Genomic DNA, 17156 nt, shown 5'->3' on the forward strand with positions numbered 1-17156 from the left:
AAGGTCTTGAGCTGCCATTTGAAAATACTCAATGACTCAGTAATGACCATAAAGGGAAGTTCATTCCACCACCGAGGGGCCAAGACAGAGAAGAGTCTAGATGAGTGTCTTCCTTGTACCTTCAGAGATGAAGGGACCAGGCGAGCAGTACTGGAGGCTCGGAGTATACGAGGTGCAGTGTGAGGTGTAATAAGGGCTGTGAGGTAGGATGGTGCTACTCCATGTTTGGCTGTGTAGGCCAGCATCAGTATTTTGAATCTGATGCGTGCAGCTACTGGGAGCCAGTGGAGGGAGCGTAGCAGTGGGGTGGTGTGGGAGTATTTGGAAGGTTGTAGATCAGTTATGCTGCTGCATTTTGTATTATTTGTAGAGGTCGGATGGTACGTAGAGGTAGACCAGCTAGAAGGGAGTTACAGTAATCCAGTCGTGAGATTACTAAGGACTGAACCAGTATCTGGGTGGCCTGGGTTGACAGATAAGGGCGGATTCGTCTGATATTGCAGAGAAGGAATCTACATGAGCTGGAAAGATTGCTGATGTGAGTTGAGAAGGTGAGTTGGTTATCTATTGTTACTCCAAGGTTGCGGGATGTTGTAGAAGGAGAGAGCTGTTGTAGGTAAAAATCTTTTTCATTAAAACAGATACTGTAGTGCTCTGTGTATTTAGAGGAAACGGCCCAGGTTGGTGGCTGATTTCTTTTAGGAGGTCAAGACCCCATTATCTCATACACCACACAGGCTTGACATCTTGAAAAGACGTATTCAGTTGTTTTTGCTTCAGCATACAGCTTAGATACAAATACAGTGTCTATCATGAGAGCAAAAAACTGCAAACAACAACAACATTTATCTCTTAAATTGCCCAAAATTACATACAGTATGTCTCAATGGGCTTTGACAGGCCCTACTATTGACACCTCCCACACTTGACACTTCTGCAAATGTATCCAGACCTCTTCAATGTCCAACTCAAGGCAGCATTTTCATGCAGCAGGTTTGAAGAGCACTTCAACAGGAAGTACTATTTCAGTGTGGATTTACCAGAGAATATAGTTTATGATCAGATATTGAACAAGTCTCTGGTTGAATTAGACTGTAAATCCTTTCTGGAGTTTCTTCCTGAGGAGGATTAACTTCAGCATATAGAACACCGTTGTCCTGGTCCATCTAAAAGAACAGTATTGAATGAAAAAAGAAGTGAATAGAGTGTCAAGCTGGGCCTCCGATGTCCTCAGTTTGCTATAAAATTACACAGACGGAGTCCATCAGAACAGAATCAGTAAATTCATTCAGGTTGTTCATATTTACCTGAACATCTACAGCTTGATCATCAGGATTGGACTTTTTTAACACTGAAGGAGAAAAGACACAAGAGACACGTGCATCTTGTAATTTTTTGTTATATCTATGTTTTTGTATATCTGGAGTAGTAGAGCAGGCAGCTTATCTTACCTGCACATCTTGTGTGCACATTGAAGAGTGCCAGCAGGATACACGTGATCAGCAATGCAAGAACTGCCCCACAGGCTGCAACAGAACCTGCTAACAAACATTCACCCAAAAAAGAGTATTAACTGGTAACCAAATTACGTGTCAGACTTTTGCTTTGAATATCTGATATCAGGAGCATACATTTAGTTAGTGAGCACAGACATACATATTTCTTATTAAAATGTTTTGTGGTCTGATAAGCCTAAATGAGTTAAAGTTACCTGATTGTCCTGAACCGGTTACAGATGCTGCTGGTGTTGTCTGGTTTTGGGACGTCCCTTTTTTGTCTGTAAAGATAACTCATAAAGTTTTAATAAATCTTTCAAGTCAGATAATAGAGGAACAGTGTAGTGAATACATGAAGTTTAACAAAGTTTAAAAGCAGCTCAACATGATTTCACCACCACATTTCACACAATGAAGGCGTCACCTTGCAGTATGAACATGAATACGTATTTTATAAATATCATCCTTTAATAGTTAACTTTTCAATTCTAATTGGTTTAAACACGGTCTGTTTCTTTTATGGAAAGAATGCAGACTCCCCACACCCCAAGGTCGACTTGTTCTTTGTGTACCACCAGCACTGTTGTGATCTGTACCTGTAGATGTTTGAGCTGTGGACCATGTGGAGCTGCTGGTGCTGATGTCCTGCAGACTGGTCCTGGCTACAGACAGGGGCCTTTGTGAGACTGGAACAGCTGCAGAACAGGGATTTAAAATATAAAGTTTAAAATATATAGAAGAAACACTCATACATTGTGGTAATATACAACTGAATATAATTATACATTTAATACAACACTGATGTAAGTTGCAACACAGACATAAAGGTTGTACTTACCTTTACTCACTGACACATTAATTCTTGTTTTTGTGTCTTTGAACCACTGATCAAGGCCACAGTAATAAATCCCAGAGTCTCGTACAGTCAGTTTATAGATAGTTACAGTAAAACTCCGTCCTGGTGAGTCGTCATATATAGAATACTTTCCCACTGATTTAAATTCGTCAGATTTTTCTGATTTAATCAGAACATCCTTATTCCCACATGGATCTCTACAAAAGTACTTGGGTCTGTGTATGTAGTCTGCTCGATAACGACACTGGATCTTCACGCTGCCGCCCTCAACTCCACTCACATGTATCTTCATTACAACACAGCTCAGACCTGAAACTCACAACACATGTTTATGATCACTGTCAGAAATAAAAAGCCTTAATGCTCAAATAAATATTTCCTGTTTCAGCTGCTCACTGACCTTGTAAGAAGAGCAGAAATTCCAGAGTTGCTCTCATCGTCCGTCTTCAGCTCATCTGATCATCACAGCGCTGCAACACAGAGAAGCTCCACTTCCTTCTTCAGTGGCGGAGAGGAAACATGGTGGAAAACAAGAATAATAACTGTAACATGATATAAATGAACTGCACTGCTGCACCTTACTAAAGCAATGCTGAGAACAGAGAAGATTTATTTTAGGATTTAAAATAAAAAATTGCGATGTTGAAGTTCCACGTTTACATCTTGAATATTCAGTGTTTCTGTTTAGTTAAAAGTAACTCTCTGTGTGTCTCTTGATTGAGAATTTTCACCATTTAGATTTTTTTACACAGTCCGGTGATAGATCCACTCACATTTACAGCAAGAACTTCCTTCTTGTTGTGGTGGACAGGAAACATAATTTATAAGTCAGGCACGTGCGGGGGGGGGTGAGTGCTTGAGCACCTGCCCCCTTTGTCTTTGATGCCCCAAGTGCCCTTTTCATCTGCTTTTTTTTTTTTATTATTATTTTTAATAAATGTATTATGAACAGTGTATGTGTAGGCCTGCCTGTGCCCCTCAACAATAACATTTAACTATTAAAAACAATTCTAGTTCAATAAAATCATCAGGACGCCTTCAGTCACATGATGACCAATAACCAATGAATGCTTATTGTTGGCCGAGCGGACACGAGTTTCCGGAAATGAGCCAGCAAATAGTACCAATGTGGAGCTGGTAAAAACCGCCAGTAAGTGTAGACAAGGCAGGCATGGGTCTGTGGGACTGGGACATGTGGGTATTTTAACACCCAGGCTTTTTCAGTGACATGGTTTAACCCCGGTTTATTAAAAAATGGCTATTCTTTCTCCATTCAGTGTGTGTTGCCTCCTCTCCCCCTCCCCGTCCCCGTCCATCTGACCGGATTAGTTTTCCCATCTTCTTGAATCACTAAAATTAGATCAGCAAAAAAGATAAAGTTAGATCACACAACTCCAGTGCTACTGACACTGAAGTTGCTTATTTGATGCTTTCACTCATTGTCGTTGCTTTACTAGCGAACAGCTACACAAGCCTCTCTCTTCTCTAGTCTCGTCCCGCGAGACACACACACATGCACAGCCTGCTTCAGTTCAGACAGCTCTTGTTGCATTCAAGTTCATCACGTAACTTTCACCTGCTGAACGAAGAATATATTCCCTCCAGTCTCCAGTCCAGTGTAATATAGTATTTCTGAGCGACGTGTTAGCAGATGTTTGTCAGATTCATCATGTCACTGCCAAGCTTTTTTCCACTGATGCTGAAAAGAAAAAGGCAGACATCCTTTAGGTGAAATTACTGAAAGTAATTTTAAATTAAAAATATATTAATTTGTGGTGTTAAACATTTTTGTGTAAACTGAACTGTAAATAATTCAAATCATTCAAAGCTTGTTGGTTTGCAGATTTCTGGTTTAGGACAGGTAGCTGCAGGAGGCATCTGGTTCAGAGAGAAAAAAATAAGGTTTACCTGTCAGCAATTCAATAAATATAGGTTTAATACAGTGTAGTTTTTAGTTACAGTTTGTGAACAAAGTCAATTAATGCATACTGTGTGTGTGTGTGTGTGTGTGTCCAAACACATGCGTGCATGTCAGGTGTAAGCGATGCTCTCAGCAACATTCCCCAGTCCCCACATTTTTAAACAGGTTGCTATACCACTATACTACACATGAGTATCAGGCTATTATGCATGTTGTTAAGTTGTCTTGTGGCAACTGACAAAGAGATATGAGCTGGTGTGTGTGTGTGTGGATATGGATTGTTTATTCAGCTTGGAATACTGTAAGTTATACTGCTATATGGTCTTATAAAATCTTGTATGTGCCCCTTTTTTTTTTATTTTGAGCACCTGCCCCTTCAAGGGTCTCTGCACGTCCCTGGTAGAAATACCTTACCGTTGTACTCATTAATGAATATGTGGCTTATTTAAAAGTAGTTCTGTGGAGTTTGTTGGTGCAGGTTTCCTTTGGGTTCTCCAGTTTCCTCCTGCAGTCCAACGGTGTCCATACTTGGTGAATTGGTGACTCCAAGTTGTCCATAGTCCTGTTTGTATTAATGGTGTGTGTGTGGGTGTGAATGCAAGTGTGTGTGTATGCGTGCACACTGTGGGGACCCGGATAGTGAGTGGATGACTAGTTTCTGAAAGTCTCACTCTTCACAAATACAATACCAGTTAATTTCTGTTCTTAGTTTTATTTCACGGATTCTCTTCAGAAATGCATTCAAACTATCCAGGCCAGGGGTGGGCAAACTACGGCCCGCGGTCCACAACAGGTGTTCTGCCCTTTTTTGCTACCTGCCAAAAACTGCTACTAAGCGCTAAAGCGCATGCACACGTCCACATTACGCCGTAAATCTCCAAACACAGAACGTTTTTGCCACTCTTGCTTGTTTGCTAAAAGCAGAGGTTTGTATGTTAGGTTTAACATGGTTTATCTTAAAACATTATTAATGATTTGTTATATTTGTGTTTATTTTGTGCATTAGACACACTGAGGTGATTGTTATTATGCTGTTTACCTTCTTACGGACTTCGAATTCTGTATGTATGGGATTAAATTCTACCATTAAACTTCAGTGTACAAGTGTATTTCATTTGCTCGATGGGACTACTTTAAATTGTGAGTTTTGCTTTATTTATATTAAATTTACATAGAAAAGTAAATCTCTGTTGTTGTTTAACCTAGAATTACATTTGGGAACCAGGCCTACATGTCCGCATCTTACAATTTGAGAAAGGCAGAGTTGGGTTTTTTCATTGGTGTAAGTGGTCAGGTGATGCGTTTCGACTATCGAGGACGATGAAAAACTGGTGAGGAGGCGCCGAGTTGAAACGAACTCTAGCCTGTTGCGATTATGTTTTGGTTGCACATTACAAAAGTCATGTCTGGGGTGTGGGACAACTTTGACCATGATGTTAATAAATGTACAGTACAGGCCAAAAGTTTGGACAAATCTTCTCATTCAATGCGTTTTCTTTATTTTCATGACCATTTACATTGGTAGATTCTCACTGAAGGCATCAAAACTATTAATTAACACGTGGAGTTATGGTTGGTGGATGATTTCCTTTAACAAGTCAAGACCCCATTATCTCATACACCACACACGCTTGACATCTTGAAAAGACGTATTCAGTTGTTTTTGCTTCAGCATACAGCTTAGATACAAATACAGTGTCCATCATGAGAGCAAAAAACTGCAAACAACAACAACATTTATTTCTTATATAGCCCAAAATTACATACAGTATGTCTCAATGGGCTTTGCAAGGCCCTACAGTCCCCCCCCCCCTCCACACTTGACCCTTCTGCAAACGTGTCCAGAACTCTTCAACTCAAGACAGCATTTTCATGCAGCAGGTTTGAAGAGCACTTCAACAGGAAGTACCATTTCAGTGTGGAAGTACCAGAGAATATAGTTCATGATCAGATATTGAAAAAGTCTCTGGTTGAATTAGGTTGTAAATCAGTCCTTGAGTTTCTTTCTGAGGAGGATGAACCATGCTGTATACATTAACTGCAGCATATAGAACAACGTTGTACTGGTCCATCTAAAAGAACAGTGTTGAATGAAAGAAGAAGAGAATAGAATGTCAAGCTGGACCTCTGACGTCCTCAGTTTGCTATAAAATTACACAGATGGAGTCCATCTGCTACATCAGAACAGAATCAGTAAATTCATTCAGGTAGTTCTTATTTACCTGAACATCTACAGCTTGATCATCAGGATTGGACTTTTTTAAAATTGAAGGAGAAAAGATGCAAGAGACACGTACATCTTGTAATTTTTTGTTATATCTATGTTTTTGTATATCTGGAGTAGTAGAGCAGGCGGCTTATCTTACCTGCACATCTTGTGTGCACATTGAAGAGTGACAGCAGGATACACGTGATCAGCAATGCAAGAACTGCCCCACAGGCTGCAACAGAACCTGCTAACAAACATTCACCCAAAAAGAGTATTAACTGGTACGTGTATGACACATTACGTATCAGACTTTTGCTTTGAATATCTGATATCAGGAGCATACATTTAGTTAGTGAACACAGACATACATATTTCTTATTAAAATGTTTTGTGGTCTGATAAGCCTAAATGAGTTATGGGACGTCCCTTTTTTGTCTGTAAAGATAACTCATAACGTTTTAATAAATCTTTCAAGTCAGATAATAGAGGAACAGTGTAGTGAATACATGAAGTTTAACAAAGTTTAAAAGCAGCTCAACATGATTTCACCACCACACTTCACACAATGAAGGCGTCACCTTGCAGTATGAACATGAATACGTTTTTTATAAATATCATCCTTTAATAGTTACCTTTTCAATTCTAATTGGTTTAAACACGATCTGTTTCTTTTATGGAAAGAATGCAGACTCCCCACACCCCAAGGTCGACTTGTTCTTTGTGTACCACCAGCACTGTTGTGATCTGTACCTGTAGATGTTTGAGCTGTGGACCATGTGGAGCTGCTGGTGCTGATGTCCTGCAGACTGGTCCTGGCTACAGACAGGGGCCTTTGTGAGACTGGAACAGCTGCAGAACATGGATTTAAAATCTAAAGTTTAAAATATAGAAGAAACACTCCTACATTGTGGTAATATACAACTGAATATAATTATACATTTAATACAACACTGATGTAAGTTGCAACACAGACATAAAGATTGTACTTACCTTTACTAACTGACACATTAATTCTTGTTTTTGTGTCTATGAACCACTGATCAGGGGCACAGTAATAAATCCCAGAGTCTCGTACAGTCAGTTTATAGATAGTTACAGTAAAACTCCGTCCTGGTGAGTCGTCATATATAGAATATTTTCCCACTGATTTAAAGTCCTCAGGTTTTTCTGATTTAATCAATCAGAACATCCTGTTTCCCACATGGATCTCTACAAAAGTACTTGGGTCTGTGTATGTAGTCTGCTCGATAACGACACTGGATCTTCACGCTGCCGCCCTCAACTCCACTCACATATATCTTCATTACAACACAGCTCAGGCCTGAAATTCACAACACATTATGTTTATAATCACTGTCAGAAATAAAAAGCCTTAATGCTCAAATAAATATTTCCTGTTTCAGCTGCTCACTGACCTTGTAAGAAGAGCAGAAATTCCAGAGTTGCTCTCATTGTCCGTCTTCAGCTCATCTGATCATCACAGCGCTGCAACACAGAGAAGCTCCACTTCCTTCTTTTGGTGGTGGACAGGAAACATGGCAGAAAAAAAGTGAACTGCTACACATCACTGTGCCAAACTATACATTACATAGAAATACTTTACAAATGAACTCGTTAATTAATATTTGGCTTATTTAAAAGTAGTTATGTGGAGTTTGTTGGTGCAGGTTTCCTTTGGGTTCTCCAGTTTCCTCCTGCAGTCCAACGGTGTCCATACTTGGTGAATTGGTGACTCCAAGTTGTCCATAGTCCTGCTTGTGTTAATGGTGTGTGAATGTGAGTGTGTGTGTATGCGTGCACCCTGTGGGGACTGTCCACCCTGTGCTCCATGTCCCAATATGGCATCCAGCACTCACAACCCCGATTATAACCAAGTCAGAATGGATGGTGAGTGAATGACTAGTTTCTGAAAAGCTCACTCTTCAGTAAATAGTCAGTTAATTGCTGTTCTTAGTATTTGTCAGGATTGGCTTCAGCTGGAGACATCACCTGTGCCCAATCCAGACTGCGGATAAGAAGCGCTGTGGTTCCGCCCATTGGTGGCTCCAACATTCTTTCGTGAACTCTTTTGTGGACCCTAAAACGTATGCGTATGGTGGGTTGGTTTAAGTTCTCCCCTTTTTTCGGTCATCGTGCCGTGTTTATTTGTGTTTGTAAATAAATAAATCCTCGTTCCCATTATGTCCCGCCTCTGCGCTTCCTTCGCCGTCAGCTCGCCGACTTGTTTCACGGATTCTCTTCAGAAATGCATTCAAAATATCCAGGCCAGGAGTGGGCAAACTGCGGTCCGCAACAGGTGTTCTGCCCTTTTTTCTGCTACTAAGCGCTAAAGCGCATCCACATTACGCCGTAAATCTCCAAATGCAGAAAGTTTTTCCCACTCTTGCTTGTTTGCCAAAAGCAGAGGTTTGTATGTTAGGGTTTAATGTGGTTTATCTTTAACATCAATGATAACATCATTAATGATGTGGCCACAGGGCAGTGGTGGCCTAGCGGTTAAGGAAGTGGCCCCGTAATCAGAAGGTTGTCGGTTCGAATCCTGCCAAGGTGGATTAAGTTGTGAGTTTTGCTTTAGTTAGAGTAGAAATATTGCATTTACATAGAGAAGTAAATCTCTGTTGTTGTTTAACCTAGAATGACATTTGTTCGGTACAAAAGCATTACAACATCTTTCGAGAACGAGGTCTGCGTGTCCGCGACTTGGATTTTTTCATTGGTGTAAGCGGTCAGGTGATGCGTTTCGACTATCGAGAAAGATGAAAAAATGGTGAGGAGGCGTGGAGTTCAAACGGACTCTAGCCTGTTGCGATTATGTTTTGGTTGCACATTATGAAAGTCATGTCTGGGGTGTGGGACAACTTTGACCACAATGTTAATAAATGTACATTACAGGCCACAGGTTTGGACAAAACTTCTCATTCAATGTGTTTTCTTTATTTTCATGACCATTTACATTGGTAGATTCTCACTGAAGGCATCAAAACTATAAATGAACACATGTGGAGTTATGTACTTAACAAAAAGTGGAGACCTGGCCTCCACAGTCACCGGACCTGAACCCAGTCGAGATGGTTTGGGGTGAGCTGGACCGCAGAGTGAAGGCAAAGGGTCCAACAAGTGCTAAACACCTCTGTGAACTCCTTCAACACTGTTGGAAAAACATTTCAGGTGACGACCTCTTGAATGGCCTGTACTGTGTAAACGACATATTCTTGACAAAACTAAAGAGCTGTGTGCACGTGCACATTTGAAAAATATGGCTTTTTATTTGTACATGCTGGTTGCTGAAGTCAGCCGTACGACACGCCAATTTTTTTTACTTAGCTCATGGAGTAGTGGTGCCCTAGCAGTTAAGGAAGTGGCCCCGTAATCAGAGGGTTGCCATTTTTGAAACCCGATCCGCCAAGGTCCCACTGAGCAAATCGCCGTCCCCACACACTGCTCCCCAGGCGCCTGTCACTGCTCACCAAGTGTGATGGTTAAATGTAGAGGACACATTTTACTGTGTGCACCGTGTGCTGTGCTGCTGTGTATCACAATGACATTCACTTTACTTTATATGGGCCTTTAACACAGTTTAAGTTTAATTTTTGTTACATAAGAGTCCTTTTCACCTGTATCTGTGTGAGCATTTCATATGTGTGTGTGTGCGAGTTGTCAGTAGTATAAATGCATGCTTGTCAGTTTCATATGTGAATGTGTGTATGTTTCACATGTGTTTGTGTAATAAAAGTCTGAAATATTTCCTAAATATGCCCCTCATATGTAACTACTGACATCAAGTCATTCTGGATGAGGGCATCTGAGCATGGGTTGACATTTAAATTCATCCATCATGCACCCATTGTGAATCTTCTGAAGTTGACAAAAGGTTTTCTTGTTAATAAAAGTTCATTTCAAAAGACAATGACAAATATTATTATGATACATTAACAACTGAGCAACTAAAATGGAGTGCTGCCCCCTTGTGGACAGTTATATCTGACCCTATCACCTTTGTGTTTCAGCAGATTTACAGCAGAAATTCAGAAAACAAACTGAAACTGTGTTAGTACAGAAAATATTAGCATCTAATGGTATTATTCAACCTCCAAATATATGCAGGTATTGTTTAAAAAACTTAAAGATTGCCAGATTAATTAAATCTTAAATGAAAGATTTCCACAATGCACCCTATGACCTTGAACTGGATAAGAAAGATTAAAACAATCGTTAATTGGTAAGTGGATGATTTTTTTAATGTTAGATTATTAATATTTAAAACACAATGTGTTTAATTTAAATGCACATTAATATGAATAAAATATTTTCATGAAAAATGTAATGAGCATTTAATACTAGAAATGCTGCATAGTATACATACCATGCACATACAGAAAAATACAATAATCAAAAAATCTTATTTCATATTTCTACAATATAAATCTCTTAATTATGATGTAAAATAACACGCATCATACCACGTAAAATAAAGTTTTAAAAACTGCAGGTCACATCAGTATTGCTCACTTAATTCATAAATGCCTATAAAGCATGAAAAAAACACAGCTTTAAGACAATTTAGTTTAGGAAAATAATGTGTCTCTCAAAGAGAGATGTCTGTTCCAGGTAACATCAACCCCAACATGGTCTCCATACACAGGTTCAAACAGGGTCAGCCACTCAGTTTAATATAACATTATTACTAAAATGAGATGCAGTGAACATTCCAAGATGATCATGGCTGCTAACTGAACATTCGGGGCGCAAAACAAATGCATCTTCTTGACCAGTAACACAACTGACAGATCCACGTCCAATAAGTGAAAAGGCTGTTTTCGTTGAAGATAAGTCTGTTGTGGAAACTGGAACCTTCTTCTTGCTGCTATTGCAGGAGTTTGGGAACCTCCACCTGTGTGCAGATAAAAAGAATGCCTAAGCATCTGGGAGCGTTTAAAAAGGTCTTTTCATCTTTTCAAAGGACATTTCATGAATGCCTGAAATATTTCAGTCATGAGCAATACGTGTATGAGTCTGAGTTCAACTGAGGCAGTTGGAATGCTCGGGAACATTTATGGTTCTTATGTGCTGATATTAAAATATATTTTAAAAAGCGGTGGAAGAATTTTTTTAATGCATCATGGGCTTTCTTCCAACCACTTCTTATGTAAAAATAATGCCACAGCTTGAACCACCTGAGAACCAGATGGCCCCAGCTTGCTGAGCAAGACACTCCACCCAGAGGAGCCCAAGGTGGTCTGTTCCTTTTCCAAGTGATTGTAAGTTGATCTGGAAGATGAAGCCTCGTTTTCATCATTCTGAACAATTTCATACCTTTTTGAGGGTTTTCAAGTTGTTCTTGCGAATGGAAGCAAGCAGCTGGTCCCTGGAGTTCTCTGTTCCACGGGCCTCCATGCGGTTCTCAATTTTCCTCTGAGAGACAGGCATTAGGGACTTCCGCAGGGCCAAGACATCCAAAACTGGAGCTGGAGGAGGGGCTGCGTTAGGAAGAGCTGGTCTAGAATCGCCTTGTCTAGTTCGCGTTTTGCTGATGTCCTTAGTAGAGGGTTCAGTTGAAGATTTGGATGCTGTCTGTGACACCGTATGGACAGTTTTGGGCACCTTGGCAGAAGGCCCACTTTCTTTCTTCTCTAGATGGTTGGGTTGTTGAGTGAATCTCTGCTTTAACATCTCAAAGGGAGCCTTCTTCCCAGTATCCATTGCTTGGTTTTTTGAGGGTTGCTGATTGTTCTGATTGTGTTGCTTTAGCTGTCTTTCTTTTAGTTGAGATGGTTGCTTTTGGTTCTGTTGACTCGTTTGGGGTTTCACGTTTTGGACGGGTGGTTTCTGTTTCTGAATTTGCTGGTTGGACTGGGGCTTTTGGACATGCTCAGCTTTCTGGTTGGGTTGGTTTAAGTGGGGTTTTTGTACTTGCTGGTTTTGTGGGGCTCTGTGAACTTGAGGCTTTTGCTGAGATGGTTGATGTGGCTGAGGTTTCAGATTTTGCTGGGGGTTCTGGTTTTGCTCAGCCTGCTGCTGGGCCTGTCTTTGTGCCTGTCGCTTTTGCCGCTGGCGGTCCATATTCCGACTCAGGATGTTGGTCATGGTAAACCTTGGACCAGCAAGTTCAAAGTGGTAGCCCAGCTTCAGAAGGGTCATGTTGTCTCTAAGAACTTTGACCAATTCCATCTCGGTCTTGCCCCCACAGATGTGGCGCTGGTTGTGGAAGCGGAGTTCCGTCAGCGTGGCGTTGTGTTGGAGAGCCTCGGCGATGGCCAAGATACCTTTGCCCGTCAGATGGTTGGAATCAAGGTTGACGCTGGTCAGGGCAACGTTGTCCCTCAGAGCGTCAGCCACAGCATACGCGACGTGGTCGTCTGCCCGCGTGTTCGCCAAGGCGAAACATTTCACGTGCGTGTTCTTCCGCAGGCCTTCAGCAAACTGGATGAGCGTTTCTGCCTTAATCGCGTCCGAGTTGTTGATGTTCAGCTCTGTGAGCTCAGGGTTATTGTTACGGACCTTTTCCAAAAGCTCGTTGAATATGCTGGACGTATCGTCACTGTCCTCTTCCTCATCATCGTCATCCTCATCATCGTCCTCATCGCTGCTGTCATCATCACCATCATCATCATCATCATCACTGCTGTCATCATCATCATCCTCATCATCATCATCATCATCATCTTCCTCTCCTGAGTCTTGAGCAGTTTTGGTGTTACTGTTTGTAGGGGGTTCATCTCTGAGTTGGGGTGTTTTTTCTGAAGTCCTGTCTACACCTTTCAGTGCCTTTTCATGAGTTGTGGCTCTTTCAGCTTGAATGTTGGCTGCATTTCTTAAATTAGGTGTCCCCTCCCTGCTTTCCTCCAGTTTCCGGTGTCCTACCTGGCTTTTCTTCTCTTCTACCTTACACACGAGACTCTTTGTCCTGTCTTCTCCAGACCTTTTTAACACTTCAAACTTCTCTTTTACCTCTTCTTTGGCTTTCTGTTCTTGTGGTTTGGGCACCATTCCTTTTGCCTTTGAGTCTTCTCTACACTTGCAGTTATCCTCCTTCCCCTCTATTTCTCTTCTGTCCTCCTTTTTGACCTGTAGCTTGGAGACAAGCTCCTCTGTCCTCTCCTTTGTCTGGCTTTTGTCTCGGATTTCTTCCGTTACCTGAACTCGACCTTTGTTGTCATCCTTCTCTCTGTCTTTTTCTCCACGTTCTGTCTTCCTGAGCCTGCTAGAGGTGTCACTCTCTCTAAATGTCTGTTCGTCCTTTTTTTCAGAACTCAATATGCCCTCACGTTTCAAGGTTTTTCCAGCATCATTAGTGTTGTCTGGCCCGTCCAGGCTGTCCGTTCTTGAGAAACTTCTGTCTTGACTCTTGCCCAGCTTCTTCAAGCGGTCCTTTTTGTTTTCACCCTGGGACTCGCCCTGAAGGATAAAAAAGACAAATCAATTGACTAATCAATGGAGTGGTAGTAGCCTAGTGGGTAACACACTTGCCTATTAACCAGAAGACCCAGGTTCAAATCCCACTTACTACCATTGTGTCCCTGAGCATGACACTTAACCCTAAGTTGCTCCAGGGGGGGACTGTCCCTGTAACTACTGATTGTAAGACGATCTGATAAGGGCGTCTGATAAATGCTGTAAATGTAAATGTAAATGTAAATGTAATCAAGGAATGTGAAGATGAGTACAGTCTGCCAGTGTTCACAGGGATCGGGACAGTTTATTTTTCAATTCTTTCTGGTCCTGTCTGATCTAGAAAGCGAGTTTTATCATATTTTTATATTCCCCCGCCGACTTATTACATAATAGCTATGAAATTACGCACGATCGGCGGTCACACGTAGATTGAGTTGCACATACCGAGCCATTTTTAGCATCCATTACCGACTCGCCAAGTGAACTGTAAGCCATTGTTTGAAGAACTCCCAGATCTCGTAGATGTGTCCATAAATGGCAGTGAGGTGCAAGCCGTCTGCCCAGGAATTCTGTCCGGAGGCAATCATGTACAGCTGCATGCGTAAGATGCGTAGACCATTCTGCAGCAAGCCCATTTACATAATCCTCTCCAGGCCATGCTGGCAATTCACAATTCTAACAATTTCATGCATTTTTGCAGCCAAATCCATTACCAAAACAATACATCTGAATGGTAAACAATGCAAAAGTAACAATTAAAATGACAAATACAATCTGTAACGCTATACAAGTCTTTTGGAAGAATGAATTCAGATAGAGGCTAGATGATGTAGGCCTGGAACCAAAGTGCACCTAGCGGGGTCAGATTTATACACTCCTTTCCAGTCGCCAAGTGTCATGCTGCACTTGCTTGTTGCAGAAAATCCGGTGATTAATTTGTTGCTTCGCTTGTGCGCTTTTGCTTGCCCGAGTGGAACACAGCAGCTTTTGTTTATGATGAAGACAGCGTTGCCCGGCAACCCATAGTGCCAGGATGGCCCAACGACGTGAGTGACATTTTGTAGGTTCAGGCATCGCCTTGCCCTGCACCCACTCGGGAAAAGCGCTCTTGGGGTGTCCTGGGGGGCTGTTTGGCCTGATGCGGCGTGTCTCAGGCCGAGCTCGAGTTTCCCGGAGCTCTGAGCAGCTGCTCGAACTTGCACTCGCCACCTTGCTAATCCAAACATTCGGTCAGCGTTCGGTTTGATCAGTCCTCACTCCGCCATCAGAACATTACAACCTAAGCCTCATCTGTGAGTCATGAGCTGCACTATTAATGCACCGGGCAAGAACAAATGACTCCACGGTTGACCACTGCTACCGTGTGTTAATGATACCTGGAGCATGGAAAATAATCATCTCCACAGTCACCTGATTTATATTTTATGCTTCAATTTGCATTGAAACACCACACACATGTTCGTTCTGGATCTGAACGGGGATCGGCAGCTCCAACTAGCCTATGGCCTGGCAGAAAGCCTCGCGTTGAGTCCCGGGACCGCGGCAGAATGTTTGGCACGTCCAACTGACAGCGTGTTTAGCTCGCTGAGCCTCGTAATCACACAGGCTGACCCCCGCGCCACTCCTTGCCGGTCTCCCAAGGCTGCCGTTGCCTTAAGTCAACTTTCTACAAACACAAACTCAAACAACAATCTTGCTCTTTTCCAAGGGGCATTGCACGGGCCGCAAGATATTTTGGGGATGCTGCTGTGTCAGAAGTCCTTCCGGACGACACTTTTACACTCTAGTTACACTCAAAAGGTTGACAAGACGTTGAAAACTTCATGCATGCTTTTATTATTGTTAGCCGCACTGATTATTGCAACCCATAAAAAAAAAAACTAAATATGATGAATACATTGCAGAACAGCTTTTGCGCTTACGAAAAATATATATATATATACATAAGTCATACACATATATACATATACGTTTACTCAGTTTTTACACAAATGTAATGTACCCGTCTTCCCATGTGTTTTAGAATAGATTTTTCGCCTACCAGGGGTTATATTGCCCACTTTACTGACTTTTTAAGCCTCTACCAACCACACAAGAAATCAAGTGGGAGGGGAGCTTTTACTTATTATGGCCAAGGAATACATTACCTGTAAAAACCTCTTCATTCGTTTTCTAATCTCGTTATTTTGCCTGGTGACATCTCATATAAATCAAATAAAAATGCATTTTTTAAACGCCACCCTGGAGGCGTGTGGAAGTGTGGAAGTGTGGAGGCGCACCTCGGTGGAGAGCTCCCTCTTGATGAGCCTCTTGGTCTGCCGCTCGCAGTAGCTGAGCATCGCCTCCCGGTCGTAGCCCCGGCTCGGCTGCTTCTCCGTCTGGTTCCTCTGGCGGAGCCCGACGGGCACGCTGGGGTCGGGGTCGATGACCGTCATCTCGTCCTCCAGCTCCTCCACCTCCTCGGGCGACAGCGCGGCCAGCAGGGTGTCGATGTCGGAGTCGTCGCTCGTCTGCGCGTCGGCGCGGCCGAGGCTGCGCGCTTTTCCCCGGGACATGGCGACTTCCCCACCACCCCGACGCAGTGAAATCCCGCCACCGGACCGGACCTCCGCGGGCTCCGGTGTGCGGTGGCGCTGCGCGCCGCCTGCGCTTTAAGAGCAGCAGCTGACCTGCACATTCCAGGCCAGGCGGAGCAGGAGAGGACGGCGAGTCCCGCGGGAGACGAGCAGCAGCATGCCGCTAACAAGCGTCGAGAAGACATGTCAGATTTATGATGTCAGATTAAGGGTGCCGTGCTACAACGTGGAGTATTTATATATATATACATACGTGTGTGTATACAGTACAGGCCAAAGGTTTGGAGACACCTTCTCGTTCAATGTGTTTTCTTTATTTTCATGGCCATTTACGTTGGTAGATTCTCACTGAAGGCATCTAAACTATGAATGAACACATGTGGAGTTAACAAACTTAACAAAAAAAGGTGAAATAACTTAAAACATGTTTTATATTCTAGTTTCTTCAAACTAGCCGCCCTTTACTATGATTACTGCTTTGTACACTCTTGGCATTCTCTCGATGAGCTTCAAGAGGTCGTCACCTGAAATGGTTTTCCAACAGTCTTGAAGGAGTTCCCAGAGGTGTTTAGCACTTGTTGGCCCCTTTGCCTTCACTCTGCGGTCCAGCTCACCCCAAACCATCTCGACTGGGTTCAGGTCCAGTGACTGTGGAGACCAGGTCTCCACTTTTTGTTAAGTTTGTTAACTCCACATGTGTTCATTC

General features: G+C 42.4%; 2 protein-coding genes across 8 annotated transcripts; both read right to left on the reverse strand.

The window, feature by feature from the left end:
• Positions 1 to 827: 827 nt before the first annotated feature.
• LOC114798353 (CMRF35-like molecule 5) lies at positions 828 to 7799 on the reverse strand. Of its 7 annotated transcripts, none has more exons than XM_028993984.1 (12): positions 7473 to 7799; positions 7233 to 7331; positions 6640 to 6726; positions 4156 to 4230; positions 3929 to 4051; positions 2753 to 3702; positions 2335 to 2661; positions 2093 to 2191; positions 1712 to 1777; positions 1452 to 1541; positions 1308 to 1351; positions 828 to 1166 (listed from the first exon to the last, which is right to left on the reverse strand). In XM_028993984.1, the coding sequence occupies exons 6-12, from the start codon at positions 2787 to 2789 to the stop codon at positions 1026 to 1028; spliced, it is 804 nt and encodes a 267-aa protein (XP_028849817.1). In that variant the 5' UTR covers positions 2790 to 3702; positions 3929 to 4051; positions 4156 to 4230; positions 6640 to 6726; positions 7233 to 7331; positions 7473 to 7799; the 3' UTR covers positions 828 to 1025. The 7 variants fall into 7 exon arrangements, with proteins under 7 accessions (XP_028849817.1, XP_028849820.1, XP_028849816.1 ...); XM_028993987.1 differs by having other exon boundaries at positions 1452 to 1538; positions 6640 to 6729; XM_028993983.1 differs by having other exon boundaries at positions 6640 to 6729.
• Positions 7800 to 10874: 3075 nt separating this feature from the next.
• lmod1a (leiomodin 1a (smooth muscle)) lies at positions 10875 to 16722 on the reverse strand. The gene is made up of 3 exons (XM_028993872.1): positions 16154 to 16722; positions 11796 to 13877; positions 10875 to 11373 (listed from the first exon to the last, which is right to left on the reverse strand). The coding sequence occupies exons 1-3, from the start codon at positions 16427 to 16429 to the stop codon at positions 11347 to 11349; spliced, it is 2385 nt and encodes a 794-aa protein (XP_028849705.1). The 5' UTR covers positions 16430 to 16722; the 3' UTR covers positions 10875 to 11346.
• Between the last annotated feature and the right edge of the window lie 434 nt (positions 16723 to 17156).

The sequence above is a fragment of the Denticeps clupeoides genome, chromosome 10 (genome assembly GCF_900700375.1).
Source record: "Denticeps clupeoides chromosome 10, fDenClu1.1, whole genome shotgun sequence".
NCBI lineage: Eukaryota > Metazoa > Chordata > Actinopteri > Clupeiformes > Denticipitidae > Denticeps > Denticeps clupeoides.